The following is a 21,932-nucleotide window of genomic DNA, read 5'->3' on the forward strand; positions in this document are numbered from 1 at the left end:
TGTTTTAGTCACTGATTAAATATCTGCAAGTACAGACCACAAGGCTTTCAAGTCAGCTGTTTGAGAAGAAGGCTTGTGAAGTTCTAGAGAACAACAAGTGACAGGAAATTGCCATGTTATGTTTTTTTTTTTTTAAGGTAAACTGAAAAATATTTATTTATTTGATTACTTGTATAGGGCATAATATTCTCTAAAAAGTGTAAAAGTATTGAGAAACTGCCTTTTATAACCACAAAGACACCATTTGTTAACAGTTTATATGCTAAAAAGACTACTGACACAGATACCCTATCCCCCATCTCTATGGTCATAGACCTAGAGCCATGCAAGCTCAGGCAGAGGTAGACCTGTCATAAAAACGTTTTCATTTTTAACAGGTATAACTACATTTAAAATTACAGGAATAACTGGAGACTGATATGAAAAGCGCACAGACATAAAACAGAGAATATGCCAAGATCTCCCCCTTTCCACCATGCAGTACTGGAGATATAAATAATATATTTTTCATCATTTTGTCCTTTAAAAAAATGCTTTTTGTTCAACTGTCAAGATTTGTTGATTAACCTAAATTCGAATGAAATTCAGTAAACAAAATCTCATTTATGCAGAAAAAAATACTCTATTTCCAGACGATGAAGACGCCATAATTGTGTATATACGTCAGCCTGTGTGTCCACATTAGCAGCTGTAGCTCCCTGTGTATAACATGCTGTGTGTTGAGGGATCACTGGTTAGCAGAATGGTGCGTTCAGACTCATGCAACGGCTTATAGACCTCTGAAGTTTGCGTAGAAAAAAAGCCCCACATCTGCCATCTTTGCCCATATAAGGAGATCCTTATATGAGCAGAGATGGTACCCGGCTCTCCTCATTTCCTCAATGCATGCTGGGACTTTTGCACAATGCAAGTGTAAAAGTCCAGCATGCACTGCTTTGAGCCAGCTCCGAACGCACCCGGTGACACACAAGCTCAGCTGGCCTCCACGTGCACCTGCGCCTCCACGTGCGCTTGCACATCCATGCCAGTGTTGGCGCTGTAGGCCTTGAGGCGGTCGTGAGCGCGCCGTTCGGTCAGTAGAGTGAGAGCCATGGTGTCCACAGACTCCTCCAGTTCGCTGTCCTTACTGATCTCCACCGTGTAGTCGTTGGCCTGGTGACAGAGGGGTCAAGGGTCATATTCAGCCGAGCCGCATACACATGTATAGGAGATCAGTCATCATCTGTCACAAATCGCCCCAAATGTTGAGATTAGCTTAACTTTGATGGCCCATTTTTCTCGTCACTAACAGTTATTTTGCCTGCTGTGATTGCTATGAATCACTGAATTTCATTAACATTCCAGGGTCTCTTGTCATTGCGTCACTGCTAAACTCTTTCTGTCCGAATGTGGCTTAAGATTTCTAATCCTCCAAAGCAAAACAGGGCATGTCCTCCAGTGTGTGTGTCTGTGTGTGTGTGTGTGTTTTCACTCACCAGCTGAAGGGAGGCTAGCATGTATCTGCAGACCTCATGGTTGTTTTTGCCAGCGACGATGGAGGCGAAGGTTCGCTTCTCTTTCACCTGACTGAAGGCGTTGATTATCCGGTCGCCATAGTCACGGATATCAAACACACCTCTCTCCACCTGCAGGGTCACACACACACACACACACACTTCATAGTGGGGCTTTAGTGGAGGCTTTTCTCCAAAAACTTACAAAAATGAGGAATAACATTCAAGCTACAATGCAGAGGAGACCTTATGTAAAAATGAATACGGCATCAATAAATACTATAACCAGAGCATAAGAGTGCAGAAGTTTAACTACTTTTCAAAGTGTAATCGATGTGTAATAAGGAGAATGAGGTAGAAGGGGGTAAAAAAGGGAAGTGCATGTTGGGTTGTTAGAAGTGTTAGGAGAGGAGGTACTCTCTGAGAAAGACAGTAATTGTGTGTGTGTGTGTGTGTGTGTGTGTGTGTGTGTGTGTGTGTGTGTGTGTGTGTGTGTGTGTACGTACCTCAGCAGCAAGATGCGGTCTGATCTGGTCCTCCCAGTCTTGTACTCTTTGAGACAGCGCAGTGACCTTCACGTAGCGCTCGGTGTTGGCAAAAAACTGGGCCTACAAGAGCCACGACAAGAGGACAGTGCGATCACAACTGGGCCTACAAGAGCCATGACAAGAGGACAGTGCAATCACAACTCCCAAAGGAACACTATGATGCCATCACAACTCCCAAAGCTACACTATGATGCTACCACAACTCCCAAAGCAATACTATGCTGCCATCACAACTCCCAAAGCAACACTATGCTGCCATCACAACTCTCAAAGCAACACTATGATGCCATCACAACTCTCAAAGCAACACTATGATGCTATCACAACTCCCAAAGCTACACTATGCTGCCATCACAACTCTCAAAGCAACACTATGATGCCATCACAACTCTCAAAGCAACACTATGATGCTATCACAACTCCCAAAGCTACACTATGATGCTATCACAACTCCCAAAGCTACACTATGCTGCCATCACAACTCTCAAAGCAACACTATGATGCTATCACAACTCCCAAAGCTACACTATCACAACTCCCAAAGCTACACTATGATGCGATCACAACTCCCAAAGCTACACTATGATGCTATCTCAACTCTCAAAGCAACACTATAATGCGATCACAACTCTCAAAGCAACACCATGCTGTAGTGTTGTCACGATACCAAAATGATGACTTCGATACGATACCTGCCATAAATATCTCGATGCTCGATACTGAAACGATACCACGGCGAAATCCTAAAATATCTGGAAAAGAAAGGACGCAGACCTTCTGCAAAATGTCCAAATGTATTGAGTCATTTGTGTTGAATTTGGTGCACTTCTGTAGTGTGCAGGTCAATTCTGGGTTCTAAACTTCTAAACTTCCCACATAATTATTATTTTTTATAGTCAGTAAAATAGTAATTTGTGTGTGGTTAAGTCCTTTAATGTTTGTTATAGTTCATTTACATTGTGTTGTGTTTTGGCAATAAAGTACCTTTAAATAGCCAAAGTAGGCTAGATCAAGGTCAGTGTTGAAATTACTGCATGCAAATCACTGAATGCTATGCAGAGGGGCCTAATTTTTAGGCCATCTGATGTAGGCTACCCAAGCATTCACGTGTTTATGGGATTTCTTTGACAGTTGCAAAGGGTACCAGTGTACAAGTACGACGTTTCAACCAGGTCTTCGTCAGATAGGCCTACACCATTAGGCTACGTGTGGCTATACATTACGTATATTTCTTTGATAACATTATTTGCTACCACGTAAGCCGCTATTATTATTAGGACTCAACGCGCTGCAGTGGTATTATGCTGTGGGCTTTAAAGGAACCATATGTAAGAAATGTATTTCAATTAATCATAAAATGGCCCTGAGAAGTCACTAGACATTAAGAAATCATGTTCATTTCAAATACTTATATCGCTGACAACAGTAGTCCGGCCAGGATATTGTCATTTAAAAAGTGAAGTTGCAGCCCTCAACTGATGTTGATGTTGTGTTTTGTCATGTCATGTTGTGTTTCGGCCTGATGCGCCACCCTCCACCTATCTAGTAATCACAAAGTCAGTAGTGTTTCGGCATCCGGGTTGGCAACCTCGAGTCAGTGGGGAGGGGGAGGGGATACACCACTCTACAGTAATTTGAAAGTGATTGCAGTACCAGTTTTGGCCACAATATTACATATGGTTCCTTTAATTAGCCCATTTCGGGTAGCCTATCCTACATCTGGGCAATAATTATTGAACAAATTGCAGTCTGCATGCCATATGACAAACATTACCAGTAGTACTGACTGAATATTAAATAGATTGTTTGCAACTTATGGTAATGTTGTACTACCGTGAACATTGCGTTTTCATCACGTTAGCATATGATCAGTCGTTATGTCTCGTCAAAATTCACTGATGAAGGAAGGTTCGCTTTATCCAAGAAAACCATACTGCATTTCAGTTAGGCTAGACTAAAACTGAAGAGATGAACTTCGCACTAATCATGTAGTGGTGTTTTCTAGCCTATTCGTTAACCTGTCGTTCTTTGAACTCTTTAAAAATGTTGGGATATGTCTGCAAGGTGCCAAGTTCTATGCGTAGCCTATTGCTTTTGAATGACTGAAACATATTTTACAAACGGGCCTCTGTGTACCTGATGGCTTGCCTTCACTATCCACGATGTATCCGAAATAGTTCCAGAATTCACTTCACCTTTTGTTTTATCCACAAGCCGAGGACTGTCGGCAACGCCCACTTGCTTAGATGTGTGCAAGGAGGCTGGAGAGTGGGAGCAGTCCACACAGACACAGAACGTTATTATTTTAATAAAGTATCGATTCTAAAAACGTCGGCAATCGTATCGTTTTTTTTGCGTGATGGCATCGTGATACCTTTCTAGTATCGATACACCGTGCAACACTACCATGCTGCGATCACAACACTATGCTGGTATCACAACACTATGATGCTAACACAACTCCCAAAGCAAAACCATGCTGCGATCACAACTCTCAAAGCAACACTATGCTGCCATCACAACACTATGATGTGGATAAGGCTATATTTCTACCGTTACCGTGCAGCTTCTGTACCCTGAACATGAATATAAACACTGGGTCACTGGCTAATACTATTCCAGTGACTAGCTGGTCAATTTAGAGCTAATCAGCAAACAAATGCAGCCCAATGTGTCGTCATAAAAAGTGTCTACAGCGCCCGTACCACATTTGGGTCTAAGTGCATTTTGCTACTAATGATGAGTCCAGTCTAAGTGACTAAGGGCAGGGAAAGAGTGGAGACTTACAGAGTAGACCTGGGAGCCACTACCGTCATGGGCCACTTCATTCTCCCACCCTGAAACTAGTTAACATGTGTACTGGTGTTGATGCTTACCATACTCTTCTTGACCAGGTCTTCATAACTGATTTCCTCCAGCGGCATGTCTGATGAATGAAAAGACTGCGTTATTTACATCACCTCACGTTGATACATTATGTATACCTACAGTACATAGTCATACAGTGTAGATCACGTAACTGCCAAAGCAGGAGGTGTTGCCATTGGCCACTAGCCTAGAAATCTAGACGCACCCTAGCAACAGCAAATTTAATTTGCTGCCCAGGCTAGTCTAGCAACTCTCCGTTGGCTTGCGAGCTGGAAAAATGAAACTTCGATAGGGCCAATCACATCATGTATAGAGTTGTTAGGCGGGCTTAACATATTGATTAATGGCAGAGTTGAAACGATTCGGCGTGAATTCCCTGCTACTTGAAAACAAAGAAGATGGATGTTGCTGTTGGCGAACAGCGTGACACGAGTTAAGCTTTTTTTAAGTTGGCAAAAGTTTGAACTAGCCAACTAGCTGCGCTGGAGGGAAAACGCATGGGACTCATGAGTTGTATCGCTATCCTATTGCGTGCAGAGGGAATTTGAAAGACAACCGATTATCCCGCCCCTCGGACTGAGCACTGCAAACGGTGAGTCCCCAGACCCTACATTTTAATGTGGGTCTGGCTGGTCAGGCTAATTGGCACCAGCATCAGATTAGATATGGATGAATCAGATTGTTTGCGGCCCTTATTGTGTAGATACATTATTATTGTGAGGGGTGCAAACAGGTAAGGGGTAAAAAAAGAGTGAGAACGCTGTGGGGAATTGTTAAAACCAGCCACAACAAGCTAATTTAATGAAGTCTTAAACAGCCTAGGCCACGCCTGAATTCCAGCACAGTGCATGAGAACTTTAATAAGTAAGTATGGTTATAGCTATAGTGATGGTTAATGAATATGTAAACAGGGCATAAGTATGGTTATAGCTATGGTGATGGTTAATGAATATGTAAACAGGGCATAAGTATGGTTATAGCTATGGTGATGGTTAATGAATATGTAAACAGGGCATAAGTATGGTTATAGCTATGGTGATGGTTAATGAATATGTAAACAGGGCATAAGTATTGTTATAGCTATGGTGATGGTTAATGAATATGTAAACAGGGCATAAGTATTGTTATAGCTATGGTGATGGTTAATGAATATGTAAACAGGGCATAAGTATGGGTCCTTACTGGGTAGACCCATGTCATGGTCCTCGTGATCGCCACAGTCATCCTCTGGGCTGAAGTTGATCCCAAACTCCTCAGGTGAGTCCTGGATCAGACCTGAAATGGATGGACAGAAACCGCTCAGGTGAAGAAGACGCAATCCTCACATCTGGTGAACGGGGGCTGACATTTGAGCCTTCATTTCACCCTTCCATCAACAGAATATGAAACAACCGATTTGACATAATGCCAAAACAACCCATGCTCTATTGCAGTACCACATTATACCACATGTGGCGCTGTACTAAATGCAAAGCAAGTCAGTTGAAGGGTGCAGCGTCATGTGGCTGCATTCAAAAATACCTCACTTCTACAGAAGCCTAGAGATCACTGAACTCCATATAGCACACTTTTCCCCTCTAGTCAGAAGCCTCTACACATCTGCACTGAGCGACCATAAGCAGCAGTAGCCAAGGTTTCCATGCTAACTGAAATGTAAAATGACATTTCCCTGACACAAATCCCGAATTTCCATTTGGGATATGCATAATTGGGCATTAAAAAGGTAGGGCTAACCCCAAATACTCAATCAAGCAGTAATGGGAAAAAGTTAAAGGAAAATTCCGGTATTTAGCACTTTGAGTCCCTTTTCTGGTTTGTTTTGGATGAACTAGAGTGGTGGACACCGAAATTTTGACGATAATTCACGTAAATTAGGATTAGGATGAGGCCCTGCTGCTGGGCCGCGGTGCTGGGGTCTCACCCTCGGGCTCCTGGTGCCTCAGCTCCTCTGGGTCCTCTGCCTCATGGTTCTCCCCGACATCCTCCTCCTCCAGGTAGGTTCTCCTCAGTTGCTCATCACTCACTGGGACACCCTGGGGCAAACACACACACAAACACACACATTATTCCACCACTCGTATGGTAATACCACGATGCTCGATACTGAAACGATATTACGGCGAAATCCTAAGATATCTGGAAAAGAAAGGACTCATACCTCCTCCAAGTGTATTGAGTCATTTGTGTTGAATTCGGTGCACTTTTGTAGTGTGCAGGTCAATTCTGGGTTCTAAACTTCTAAACTTCCTACATAATTATTATTTTTTATAGTCAGTAAAATAAGTAAGCCTACTTTGATTAAGTCCTTTATTGTTTGTTATAGTTGATTTACATTGTGTTGTGTTTTGGCAATAAAGTAACTTCAAATAGCCAAACTAGGCTAGATCAAGGTCAGTGTTGAAATGACTGCATGCAAATCACTGAATGCTATGCATAGGGGCTTAATCTTTAGGTCATCTGATGTACAGTATAGGCTACCCTAGGCCTTCCCGTGTTCATGGGATTTCTTTGACAGTTGCAAAGGGAAAAATGTGAGGATAGTCCTCTTTGCGCCCAGTGTACAAGTACGATATTCCAACCACTCAGGTCTTCGTCAGATAGGCCTACACCATTACCTGTTGCAATATATCTGTGTGCATTCCTACATTACGTCTATTTCTTTGATAACATGATTTGCTACCACGTAACAATAAGCCGCTATTATTATTAGGACTCAACAGCTTTGGTGGTATTATATGCTGTGGGCTTTAATTAGCGCATTTTGGGTAGCCTATCCTACATCTGGGCAATAATTATTGAACAAATTGCAGTCTACATGCCATGACAAATATTACCAGTAGTACTGACCGAACATGAAATAGATTGTTTACAAGTTATGGTAATGTTATTCTGGCGTGAACATTGCGCTTTCATCACGTTAGCACCCTATGATTACAGCTTGTTATGTCTCGTCAAAATGATTACAGCTCGTTATGCCTCGTCAAAATTCATTGATGAAGGAAGGTTCGCTTTATCCCAGAGAACCATACTCGTTTCACTTAGGCTAGACTAAAACAGAAGAGAAGAACTTGGCACTAATCATGTAGTCGTGTTTTCTATAGCATATTCGTTAACCTGTCGTTCTTTGAACTCTTTAAAAATGTTGGGATATGTCTGCGAGGTGTTTAGCCAAGTTCCATGCATAGCCTACTGCTTTTAAATGACTTTGAAACATATTTTACAAACGGGCCTCTGTGTACGTGATGGCTTGCCTTCACTATTTGCGATGTATCCGAAATACTGTAGTTGCAGATTTCACTTCACCTTTTGTTTTATCCACAAGGCCGAGGACTGTCTGCAAAGAACTATGTTGACATAGGCTGCGCTCTCACTCACTCACTCACTCAGAGCTGCCTGCTTGACACGCCCACTTGCCTAGATGTGTGCAAGGAGCAGTGAGAGCAGCAGTTCACACAGACACAGAACGTTATTATTTTAATAAATATAGATTTTAAATCGTTCCGTCGTGATACTTTTTTAGTATCGATACACCGTGCAACACTAGTGCACACGCACACACACACACAAAGGAACCGACCGTTCTCCTGAGGACGTCTCTGCGGGCTCTGATACGCTCCTTCATCTTATTTAGATAAATGTAGTTCAGTTCTGGAACACACACACACACACACACACACACACACACACACACACACACACACACACACACACACACACACGGTCATCGACTCTTGCAGGACTACAGAGTTCAAGGACATAAATGCTGTATACTCAGTGGTCAAGAGAAGTCCATTCTCACCTGGCAACGAAGGGCCATTTTTCAGCTTGCGATCAGAAGCCTTGTCTAAAGGGAGCAATGCATGGGTAGCATCAGTCAACACGATTAAATGTATAGAGACTGTGTTAGATCAGGATTGAAAGAGTTTTTGCATACAAGCATACACAAAAAAATAACACACACACACACACACACACACACAGAGTACATACATGCTTTCATACACCATGTTCCAAAGTCGTCCAGTTTGGATGAGGTTTTGCGTTTTCTTTTGCCCGACTCTTCCAACCCCGCTGGCACATTGCAGCAACGCCCTGAGAGAGAGATAGAGAGAGAGAGAGAGAGAAAGAAAGAGAGAGAGGGAGGGGGAGAGAGAGAGAGAGGGTTAGAAGTGGGGGAGAAGAGAGAGGATACAAAAGGAGGGAGAGAAAGAAGGGAGGGAGAAAGAAAAGAGAGACAGAGAGAGAGAGATAGATAGAGAAGCAGCAGAGAGAGAAAAAAGTGAGAGGATTCCACATTGTTCAACACTTTTGAAACAGACACAGATTTAAAGCATAGTTCAAAAGGTCTGACTCACTCTCTCACACACACACACACACACACACGAATAATACAGAGTATTTAGATTCCCAGTCTCACCTTTCTCAAGGGGTTTGTCTTCGCCCACAACAGTGTACAGGTCGTGCCACTTCCACACATCCACCGCTTCCTGCAGAGCAGACAATGTGCAGTAAAATTGAGTGAAGAACAGTGATATTCACTGGTGTAAGGGGGAAATGCAATTAGGAAATGTGCAATACTATTTTACTGTAGTTAGAGGCTAAACGAAATATCAAGGGTGTGTTTTTCTGCTTAGAGATTGAGGTACTGATTCCTATGTCTGCTGTGCTTACTCTATTTTATTCCTGTTGTCTTTTATGTGGTATGGGGCGTTGAACTGGTGTGTGTTTTGTATGGTAAGCAGCTGTATGTAGGTAGCCCTGTATGCCCAAGACAAATTTCCCTTCTGGGACAATAAAGTTCATCTAATCTAATCTAAAACCAACGCTTAAAGACATTCAAATGAAGTGTTTTTTTTTGTTGTTTTTTTTTCGCTACTGGGCTCCCCCTACAGCTGTGCACTGTTCGTACTTCACACAACTATTGTCAATAACATGGCTCATGGCTTGCACCTTTCCCCTGGACACGGTACATGTGGATTAGTTTACAAAGATAATTTCAGAATAGCCATGTTGACTGACGAATATTAGGGACTGCAGATGGAAATTATCTTATGTGCTAACTCTGGCATTTACATTTTGAGTGTAATTGAAATGAATGTGCATTGTCCCTTTTAAATAAATAAATAAATAAATACATACATACATCTTACACGATTTTATAATAAATAGTAGGCTATTGCACAACTGGCGTAAAAGCAATTTTTGACTCTGGGAAGAGGGCGAAGTGGCAAGACTGGTTCTCTGTAGACGGCTGGCTAGGGCTGGGAAGGTGAGCCATTCTTCTTATTACCAGTTAGTTCACCATCAAAATGACGTCCCAGAAACACATTAATAATAGCCTGGCGGGCCATCCTATATCATTGACATGTATAGTCTGGCATCGAATCATTCACCTCGCTTAATCCAAGGGGCGGGCAGAGAATTGTCTTTCAAACTGCCTAGGCATGCAATAGGCCAGCGCTACGACCATATCCGTATCCGGTCGGCAAAACGGCAAATACATCCTTCTTCGAAAGGAATGACTTAAGTGCATTGTGTTGATCTACTTTCAAAGAAAAGCACAAGTCCAACTCCTCCAAAGTTGACGCCAACGCCGATTCAAACAACCGCTCTTCGTTTACCATAGCCACCTTCCTTGTTGTTCACCGTCGCAGGATGTCGTTATCCTGTTAAGCCCGCCTTAAGACTCTCTAACGAAATAGAGCGCTGTGATTGGCCGTCATCCACGGTGTTAAGCCAATAGAAATTCCTATGGTTCGATACTAGACGTACAAGCTGAGCAAATTAATTTGCCGCCGCTAGGGTGCGTCTAGATTTCTAGGCTACATTAATAACACTTTCCCATGGAAGCCCTAGTGTTGAGGTAGCACCACGTCCACCATTTTGTTTCTACTCAGTGCAGCTGCAGTGCTTGTTACCTTCTGTGGCTTTGGCTCTATGGCAACAGGCTTCACAGCAGCTCTCTCCCTCAGCATTCTCTTGTCACTGCCACCCTGAGGAAATAGAAACAGACAGAGATCTTAACACTTCCATGCGATTTCACAACTCAGTGTGTGTGTGTGTGTGTGTGTGTGTATGTGAGAGAGAGAGAGAGAGAAAAAGAGACAAAGACAGAGAGAAGGAGAGCGAGAGAGATAGAGAGAGTGTGTGAGTGTGTGAGTGTGTGAGTGAGTGTGAGTGAGTGAGTGAGTGAGAGAGAGAGTGTGTCTTACCTCAACCTGGTGTCTTTCAATGTGCTCGTCAGGCTCTGTGTCCATCTCCATCCCATGATCCTCTAGGGGCATGTACCCCGCCTCTTCCTCTTGGTGACCTTCGACCTCTGGCTCTCCAATCCCAGCATCCCCTGCTCCCACATCAGCATGGCCTGAGCGAGACAGAGACAAACACACAGAATATACGACACATGACTTCAGGCCCTGGAAACACACCATCAGTATCTCCTAATCCTCCTCCTGTGTGTGTGTGTGTGTGTGTGTGTGTGTGCGTGCGTGCGTGCCTCCAGCCTCACCCATGAACTCCTTGTGAAAGTCGGGCATTTCCAGGGGGGTCTGGTGGACCGGTTGGTCAGTTTCCTCTCCGCTGAAGCTGCGCAGGAAATAGGAGCGGAAGGCGGCCATGCCCATCTGCAGAGCGCCCTCCTCGTCCACCGAGAACACGTTCATGCGGAAGTCCTTCCAGCTGCCCAAGACCTCACCACGGAAACTGCAACACAAACACAAACTCACACACTGAGAAACCTGCAAAACAAGCAGGGCTCGAAATTAACTTTTTTTCTCAGTGTCCCGTAGCTGTCCTGAATTCTACTTGGCACTGTCCCGAACTTAACCAGCAGTGTCCCAAATTCAAGTTCTTGTTTTTTCCCATTCTACATTATAAACAGCATAATAATCAGTAACTTGCATCACTTAAAGCAACACCAAAGAACTTTCCCTCTGTCGCACGAACGCTATTTGTTTATCCAGCACCGGCTTTGCAAATAACGATGTCCACAGACAAGGTAGAATATTTTGCGTGACTTATAAAAGTATGATGTATTGCGACATCAGATGCAAGTCAAATTTGTAGTTTCTTATGTCTCATTCCATCGAACTACAGATCCGCTACCCGATCTGGCAGACTTACATAGTGCGGTTATAGCCGATAGAGGGTCGCAAAGCGAATGCAGAATTGCCGGTCACCCTGTAACGAGTTGATGCACCACTGAAACGATTTTGGAAACATTATTTTAAGGTATAAAAAACTCTTTGGTGTTGCTTTAATTAACTCGTAAGTTCTGAAGACTTAATTTATTAAACACCATTTAATTAACATTACCATCTGCTTATTTTACACAACACTCATTTTCAGAGATTGCGCTTTTGGCTCTTTTTTGAGGTTGCACTAGACATTCTCATTGTCCGTCAAAACAGGGTTGTAAAACATTCCGTCAATAATCTATTTTCATGTGTCTTTAATTTCAATGTCAGTTTAGTGTGATGTCATGGCCACAGATCTCAGTGAAAACAATAAGTAGGGCCTAGCATGGGAAATTACCACAAAGCTGTCAGATAGGCTACTCTCCGGTATTCGTTTATTTTCTCAAGAATAGCCTATAGCTTAGAACTGCCAAATGAAATGTCAAATGCTAAGTTAAATAACTGTTTTCATAGTTAACAGGCTACCTTGCAACACTATCGTTTTGTCAAATCGCAGTTGCAGTAGCCTAGGCTATTTAGCTCAGCATGATATTGGTGACGTTTTGTCTGTCACCGACAGAAAACACGCAGCGTTTTAGTCAGAGAGGACTGTCATCTCGTTTTTTTTAGAGCACCAGTGTAACCTTAGGCCTACACTAGCCTATCAGTCAAAAATGTTCACAATGTCATGAAAACAAATGCCATTTACCTGCCTGCTAGTTAGGTAAGTTAACCTAGGAATATCTATAGCCTATGAGTCACCTAATATTCATTTAACCAATACGGCCGATTCCTAAGGAAACGCAAGCACCCATCCCGTTTGGGTATATTCTATATTTGTACCAAAAATGACATTGTAGCCTACAGTAATTCGAAGAGCAGTAAACAGTGTGGTAAGGCTGCGTGTAGGCTACAAAACCACTTCTTTACAGATCAGCTGACTAACGCTGCTTTTGCCAGCTGCCCATTACGGAGAAATTTGGTGATCACTGAACGTTGTTTAGGTAGCCTACAAAAAAGTACCTATTTTGAAATTTGCTTTGCCATTTTTTCTACTGTCCCAGACATCATTCTATTGTGTCCCGGAAGCATTTTTTATGGTCCCCGGATGTCGAGACATCGTTAATTTCGAGCCCTGAAAACAAGAACCAAGTACACACACACACACACACAACACACACAACACACACACACACACACACACACACACGGGATGCAAACACATGTGTGGTGAACCCCCCCCACCCCACCCCCCTACCCCCCAAGGTTCAAAATATTCTGAATGCAACCGGTTCAAGAACCAGTTCTGTTTTATCAAAAAACACCCTGGGTGAGTGGGCCTCCTCACTTCAGGAAGGGGAACTCCTGTTTCTCCAAGGCATCCACGGAGATAAGGGCTTCAGGTGGGACTGGGGAGATCTCGAGCACCTGGAGAAAAACACACACACACACACACACAAAGTTAGTCTGGAATCTGGATTCGTGATCTAGGTAGGACAGTAGCTGTAGCCGTTTAGGATTAAGAAAGGTAATTGTGGAGTGCTTCTCTGTGAGGAAGCAGTAACCATGAATACATTGTTGAAAGCTTTGTAGTGGATGGGTCTTATGACCACTATGGTCTGATATCCCGTGCAGGGGTGCGTTTCCCAAAACCATAGTTGCTAACGTGTAAGACCCAGAACAGTAAAGATAAATATACACTCTAAAAAATGTGTTAAAAACAACACAAACGGTTTTAATCCCTATCTGATTTCTTGAAGAGTGATCCAGCACGAGTGTGGAAAGGACTCCGAACCATCACTGGCTTTGAAAGAAAGTCCCCTCCTATGATGAATGTGAGTAAAGCCCTCCCTGATGAACTTAATGCTTTTTATGCTCGCTTTGACATGAAAAACACAGACTATCTTGCACTAGCTGCAGCATGTGAAGCGAATGAGGATGCACCTTTCTGTGTCTCTGAGGTCAATGTGAGCAATGCCTTTAGGAGGGTTAATTGTAGAAAAGCTGCTGGACCGGATGGAATTTCTAACAATCCTGCGCTGCTCAGTTAGCTCCTGTGTTCACTTATATCTTTAACACATCATTGGCTCAAGAGACAGTTCCTACTTGCCTCAAGCAGTCTGTTATTGTTCCAGTACCGAAAAACAAACGTCCATCATGTCTGAATGACTACCGCCCAGTAGCCCTGACATCTACAGTGATGAAGTGTTTTGAGAAGCTTGTGAAAAACATTATCTGCTCATCCCTCCCTGCCTCCTTCGACCCCCTCTAATTTGCTTACAGAGCCAACAGGTCCACAGAGGATGCCATCTCAAACCTCATGCACACCACCTTAACTCACCTGGAGGAGGGGAATGGGAATTATGTGAGGATGCTGTTCATTGATTTTAGTTCAGCATTCAACACGATAGTACCTCTCACCTTGGTCACAAAGATGAAGGCCTTAGGACTGAACACCACCCTGTGTCACTGGATATTTGACTTCCTCACCAACCGTTCACTAGTGGTTAGAGTGGGGGGTCTGACATCTGACACATTAACCATCAGCACTGGTGCTCCCCAAGGCTGTGTTTTGAGTCCACTGTACAACATCTACACACATAACTGCAAAGCCAACAGTAGTCATACCTCCATCATCAAGTTTGCAGATGACACAGTGATCTTGGGCCTGATTAGTAACAACAATGAACAGCTCTACTTGGATCAGGTTGATGAGGTGGCACAGTGGTGTCAATCTAACAGCTTGACACTGAATGTCAATAAAACCAAGGAAATGGTAGTGGATTACAGAAGGCAGCAGCAGAACTACAGTTACACCCCACTAATAATCAGCGGGCAACCTGTAGAGAGATTCACACGTTTTAAATACCTTGGTGTCCACATTACTGAAGACTTAACATGGACTGTTAACACTCAATATGTTCTGAAGAAGTCCAGACAACGACTCTACTTCCTTCATCAGCTAAGGAAATTCAAAGTTTCTACATCCATCATGAAGGCCTTCTACACTTCAGCGGTTGAGAGTGTTCTAACTGGTAGCATCATCACCTGGTATGGGAACTCCACAGTTAGAGATTGTAGTACTCTGCAGAGAGTAGTGCGCTCAGCTGAACGTACTATAAGAACTCAACTCCCTGCTCTACAAGATATCTATTCCAGAAGAGTACTCCTAAGAGCCCAAAAGATGCTGAAGGACTCTTCTCATCCTAACAATGGATTATTCCTACCGCTGAAATCAAGAAGACGCCTATTTAGTCACAAAGCCAGAACTGAGAGACTCAGGAGAAGCTTTTATCCCCAGGCCATCCGAACTCTGAACTCACGCTATACTGACTTTGCACTCATTCACTCTTCAGCACTCATGACCCCCCCGCCCCACACACACCTACATGACTTTTAGCACTTTTACATCCCTCTCCCTATGCTACAGACCTTTTATTTATTTTCTTATTTCATCACACGTCAAAACACACACACACACACACACACACATATATCTGACTTTCTCCAACTTTTGCACATCTCCATAGAACTTTTTATTTATTATTTTTGTTTTCTCCTCCATCTATCTACCCACGTCCTTGATTGCCTAGCCTTTCTGCCCCCCCCCACCCCGAACACACACACAAAAGACACACACACTTACATCATCACTGTCATCACCTCACATACATACACCACACTGCTTGCTACAGTAAGCCTCCTCTACATACTTGCTGCACACTGCCCCCACCTACCCACACACACAGTCACTGCTCCACTCCCCTCCCGCCCACACACACATCTTCACTGTCATCACTCACATACATCATACATACAGTACTCTGCTTGCAATAGTAAGTCCCTTCACCATACTTGCCTTGCAGTACACTGCCCCCCCCCCCTCTCCCCTACATACACAGCACATTTTTTCATCAGGAAGCTTCTCCAACACACATCCCCAACATACTTACAGCACACTGCCCCCCCCCCCCCCCCCCCCAATACACAGCACATTGTCTCATGAGGAAGCTTCTCCAACACACATATTGCACACTGCCCTCTCCCCACATATACAGCACACTATCCCATCTCCCTTGTCATCCCCAACACACACACCAAGACCCCTGGCAGTTGGGTTAGCCCCTTGAGCCGTGGATTTGCCCAAGGTTTCTTCCTTGGTAAGGGAGTTTTTCCTTGCCCGTTGCTCTTGGCTGCTCCTTGTTGGTGCCCCCCCCAATCCCAATCCTCCCCCACCTTTCTTATGCAGCCCTTGCCAGTTAATCTACTAAACCCCTGTTCTACTGCACTTTTTACCCCCCCCCCCCAATAAAGGCACAAATAGGCTGACACCAGACATAATTTCACTGCATTTCTTACTTCCAGTAACTATATGCATGTGACAATAAACTTCCCTGTATCCTTGTACACATAGAGATGTGTCTAAAAAAACAACACAAGTTGTGTTATTTTCAACATATTCGTTTTAAGAGAGTAACAAACACTAGTTAAATGGCTCTCTGTTGACACTTCAGAGCCAGTAGGATAACCTTACCATGGACGGGTCGGTGTGGAGGGTCACCGAATTGCTGTCTGTTTTTTCACTCACTAGCTCCTCCTGCAGGTAGAAAACAGCAACACAGTGTCACACACGAGATGTCTTTTCTGACGGGACAATGTCTGGATTTCACATGAAGGGGCCCTATTATTGTGGTCTAAAACAAATGTTCACTAGTCAAAAGCTTATTTAAATTTAGTAGGAATTCAACTTAATTCTATATTTTATCTTTGACTATTACTTGTATTTTATCCTTTGTTTTTTTTTCTCTTTCTTATCTTACGCCCTCCTTCTTTAGCCCTTGTATCTCTGGGCTCTGTTTTCATGTTGTATGTACAGCCAATTTATCTCTCTCCCTTATTTGAGAAGCACTTTGGGTCAACACCTGTTGTTTTTAAATGTGCTACATAAATAAAGTGACTTGACATCCGTCTTGCATCACATTACATCTTTTAGTGGTAACATCTTTCACGTCTACTGCCAGCAGGCTAACTACTGGAAATGATAGAGAGGAGTACAGATGTTTCTTAAAGGAGAATTCCGTTCATGAGCCTCATGTTTATGCCCCCAGAGTGTAGCACTGTAGCTGTCTGGCAACTCTAGCAGTTGGCTGCAGCAACTCCAGCTAACTAGAACTGATTGTTTTGGGGGTTTTTCAAACCGACAGTACTTGGTGACCTCAAAAAACAGAGATCTATGTGAAAAATTGCCCTTCAGCAAACTTAATCCGTTTGAGGGTCAACCATAAACATTTTCAGGATTTTTTCAGGTTTTGCTTTCTAGTTTACTCACTGCTCTATGACAGTAAACTGAATATCTTTGACATGTATAAGTATAAGTATACTCTTTTGATCCCATGAGGGAAATTTGGTCTCTGCATTTATCCCAATCCGTGAATTAGTGAAACACACTGAGCACACAGTGAACACACAGTGAGGTGAAGCACACACTAATCCCGGCGCAGTGAGCTGCCTGCAACAACAGCGGCGCTCGGGGAGCAGTGAGGGGTCAGGTGCCTTGCTCAAGGGCACTTCAGCCGTGCCTACTGGTCTGGGTTCGAACCGGCAACCCTCCGGTTACAAGTCCGAAGTGCTAACCAGTAGGCCACAGCTGCCCAATGTGGACATATTGTGGCATTTGAGGACGTAATCATGTGCGTCATCTGTGTCTGCAAACTAACAAGTATTTTCATAATCCATTAATTTGCTGTTTATCTTTTCAATTAATTGATTAGTTGTTTGGTTTTTAAAATGTTAGAAAAAAAGAGGGGGAAAAGGGAAAATTATCTATTATTAACTTTTTTGTCCAACACGCTAGAGACCAAAAACCTAATGAATTATTTGAAAAAATAACCAACAAACAACAGGTTATGAAAATAATTGTTATAAAACAACTTTCTACTGTACTGCAGCACAGTTCATCCTTTTACTCGCTTGCTCTCACACACACACACACACACACACACGATGCCATGTTATCTCCCAGGGTTACCTGAAGGGCATCTTCTCTGGCGTTGGTGACCACTTCTTGTGAGCCTTCATCCTCTCCTCCTTCAGCCTGCTGTTTGTCTTTCCTGTAAACACACACGGGCGCGCACGCACACACACGCACGCACGCACACACACACACGCACGCACGCACGCACACACGCACAGGCGCGCGCAAACGCACACACAGATACAATGCATGAAAAGGACATTAAGATAATATTATTATTATTATTATTATTATTATATTATTATCATGATGTGTGAAGATTAAGTGAACAGCATTACTTCATTATTACCATTATTATTATCATTATGATTATGATTATTATTATTATTATTATTATAGCAGCATTACTTTTTGCTCTTGTTGGATATGTAGTCTAGTGTTTGGAACACCAAGCTGTGAAGGAGTTCCACCTGAGAGAGAGAGAGAGAGAGAGAGACAGAGAGAGAGAGACAGACAGAGAGAAAGAGAGAGAGACAGAGCGAGAGAGAGAGAGATGTAAACAATACAATTTTAAAGCACTACAATTCAATACACTCACCCATTTTATATTGTCTGGGATGACCGAAGGTCACAATAGCTCACCTTCTTGCCATAGATGCTTGTTGTGCCTTGCAAGAGCAAAGCTGCCTCAGCAAAGTTCATGGTCGTTTTACCTCCATCAAAGCTGATACGGACCCCTTCCAACTACAGAACATATGAGAGGCAGGGGAAAGTTAGTTACCTAAAAACTAGGCCTATGCCTACAAGACCCCATAAAATGTACAAAGAGAAATGAACGCAAGTTGAAACATACTGAAACAACTTTTTTTTCTTCAGTCGAGCTTTTCATTGCTTGATATATGGACATAAAGGCACAAGACAATAAACCTGCCCTGGACATCAGAATAAAACAAACACAAACTTCAACCCTTCCGTGCCAAGGGTGCGTAAACATATCCCCAAAAACATGGTGCGAGTTTGCGACAACAGCGTCGCCGAGGAATGTTCACCTCCTGCAGGTAGTCCCCAAGTTGCGATGCCAGGTCCACCTCCCAGTTCTGGGTGAGCTCGCGGATGGGCTTCAACAGCTGAGCGAAACGGGACTCGACTCCCTCCATAGTCAACTGGAATCATCCGTAACAAGAGAGGTCAAATGTTGTCTTGAGACAAGGAGCTAACAGCTGGGTCACAACAACAAACAGACTGCTGACAAAGATCCTTGATTACTAGCTCCTCTTTGCTGCTAACGTCACTAATGATGAGAGGCTTTCTCTTGTGTTGGTTTTAAAAAATCCCTGTTTGCAGTGTTTAACGTTAAAGGGAACTTATTGTTAGTTAGCAAATCACGGCAACACATTATGCCTGCTTTTAACCATACGCTTAATTATCAGACAAGGGTCAACTAACGTTAGCTCTGTCAAAGTCAGTCAGAGTGACAGCTAATGTTAACTCAACAATCAGGCAGCTAGAGTAGCCGTTAGCTAGCTAATGAACTGGACCTTACCTTTGCGTCTGGACGGGGAAACAAATGCAGAAACCTGACAGATCCTTTAGTGAACTGTAAAGATCTCTTCACCCGGTTATGAAATGTTACAGTCTAGAATGCTATTGTTTAACGAATCCAGAACACCATTATCCAGATGCTAATGAGATCTCTCAAAAAAACCGCGCACTTGCCATTTTTGTTTTTGCCGCCCTGAACATGACGAGTGTGTCGTCGCTTGGGTGATCCTAAAGACAACTGACTCAATGGCGCCACCACTTGTAGTGGAGGGAAAATGGACGAACCAAAGTATACTCCTGTTCTTCCGTTGAGTGAACTGACATTGCTTGCCCTTTCTTGTTATTAAATGTATCTTGGTTCTGATTTCTGATTTCTTTAAAATAAAATTGACTGATATATCTCAACCATAATCATTGCTTTTCCATTTTAGTTAGACAGAGTCACATCTATTTTTTATTTAATTATGGACATAATGTTGGTCAATATTTGTTTGCTATAGAATTAAAAATTTTTTGCTTGATTTTCAATGCAGTCTCAAGATCACCATAAGATGACGGATGACCTCTGGTATGACACAATATGCGAGTCTCAAGATCACCACAAGATGGCAGTATGACACAATATTACTCAGAGCCGAAATTACTCAGAGCCATATAGAAATACCGCTCTGATATTACCGTGTAAACGGTACAGCCGTAAGTTGTAGGGGTTTCCAAAGATCCTTAACATGAACTGTAACGAACACTAAGAATGTTCTTTCAGTATTTTTTTCTTCAACAAAATCAATTGTTGCTCTGAATTACTTTTTTTTGTATCATTCATTTCTACAAACAATATTAAATATGTAAAAATAACAAAACATTTTATATTTTATAGGCTATAGATAACATTTTAGTGCACATAATCAAATTAAGAAAACAGATAACTCTCTAGTTTTATTTTTTGGCTGGTCGAAACATCTTATTTCTAATTCACCCTATGACACAAACTGTAGGCCTAAGCATCCTCAAGAGCTGTCTCTTCATACAGAGGATACAAAAAGACAATACAATATATTAGATGTTCAAAATGGCGATAACCTTTAGAAAAAAATGAAATGTAAACCTATCAATCAATTCTGTCAATGTTAAAATGTAGCCTAACCTATTCTGTAAGGCATATAGACCATGTTTGGCACTGGGAATGGACTAAAGCAGGACTGCAGTCAGTGGCCATCTAATCTGTCATTGTTTTAATTTTCCCTAAGTAAGCCTATCTACAGTAGCCATGCCTATCCAAATAATCTCTCCAGCTCAGGAAGCAATAATACACTTCCTGGAAGCTGATAGTACATGCTGATTTAAACTTCTGTGCACAAGGGATGAGTGCAATGGCAGAGCTTGCGATTATAGGAGAACGCCCTTGATGCAGCCTAATCTTAAACCCTCGACTGGCATTTACAAATTCAATCACAGATTTGTGTAGACTGGATGTTATCGTCTTCTTGAACCGCGATCACACCGATTTATGGCTGGGCCATACACACACACAGCCCAGTAATCCATGTTTTTTTGTCAGTAAGTCGGCAAGCTCTCCCAGCAAGTCTACCTGGAATTGGAGTTGAATGCATGGAGAGCGTGTTTTCGCAGTTTGACAGCGCGTCTGATGGAGCCATTCAGGGAATAGGCAGAGGCCTACTGTAATTTTCTGAGAAATGTCTGATTGTGCAGTGGCCCATAAAATATAACTTCTGGCCTTAAACACTATGGACTCAATTCCATCACAAGGATGCATTGCAGGGTAGAGTAATATTTGTGGAGAAGTTGTGTGCAAATCCAAAAAAAAATATTTATGTGTGGGCTCCAAAAATATACTTTATTTATCTCTAAGAAAAAGGCAACGTTTCGATCTCACAGCATCTTCATCAGGCAAAAGGCTAAGAATAGAGTAATATGCTATAGGCTACAACCAACATCATGCATGTTGATGAGAACTGAAGGTGTTACCTGAACAGGTTTTAGGAATAGGCAGGCTATAGTCCCAAGTACCAAGTAAACTAAACCATGAAGGGTGAATGAAGTAAGCCTAGGCCCAGCAATGCTCTTCACATAGGCCTATATTTTTACAAAAATGGTAACAAAAGGAATTTAATTTGGAATTCATTTTTAAGTGGGTATGTTTTTTAATTGCTGACAGAGGAAATTTCATAGGCGAGTACATATGATCTCACCGTAGCCTGTATGAATTTATAGCTTAGCCTATATATTTATAGAATAATTGGAAAGATATCAGTCACAGTCACAATTTTTCTACTTTGTTGTCATCATATAGCAGCGTGTTTTTATCTCTATG

General features: G+C 42.6%; 1 protein-coding gene across 1 annotated transcript; it reads right to left on the reverse strand.

Annotated features, from left to right (window-relative positions):
• Window positions 1-238: 238 nt before the first annotated feature.
• Window positions 239-19,783, reverse strand: ncaph2 (non-SMC condensin II complex, subunit H2). The gene is made up of 20 exons (XM_076296894.1): window positions 19,602-19,783; window positions 19,108-19,221; window positions 18,701-18,802; window positions 18,467-18,528; window positions 18,113-18,194; window positions 16,619-16,681; window positions 13,433-13,512; window positions 11,418-11,611; window positions 11,122-11,273; window positions 10,828-10,902; window positions 9,327-9,396; window positions 8,900-9,001; window positions 8,709-8,753; window positions 8,487-8,557; window positions 6,831-6,942; window positions 6,092-6,184; window positions 4,918-4,967; window positions 2,000-2,101; window positions 1,476-1,625; window positions 239-1,152 (listed from the first exon to the last, which is right to left on the reverse strand). The coding sequence occupies exons 2-20, from the start codon at window positions 19,213-19,215 to the stop codon at window positions 973-975; spliced, it is 1,893 nt and encodes a 630-aa protein (XP_076153009.1). The 5' UTR covers window positions 19,216-19,221; window positions 19,602-19,783; the 3' UTR covers window positions 239-972.
• Window positions 19,784-21,932: the final 2,149 nt, after the last annotated feature.

Source organism: Alosa pseudoharengus, unplaced genomic scaffold (genome assembly GCF_046254945.1).
Source record: "Alosa pseudoharengus isolate Yale_2024_CS ecotype anadromous, Long Island Sound unplaced genomic scaffold, YU_APseudo_1.1 YU_APseudo_1.1_scf_20, whole genome shotgun sequence".
In the NCBI taxonomy this organism is placed as follows: domain Eukaryota; kingdom Metazoa; phylum Chordata; class Actinopteri; order Clupeiformes; family Clupeidae; genus Alosa; species Alosa pseudoharengus.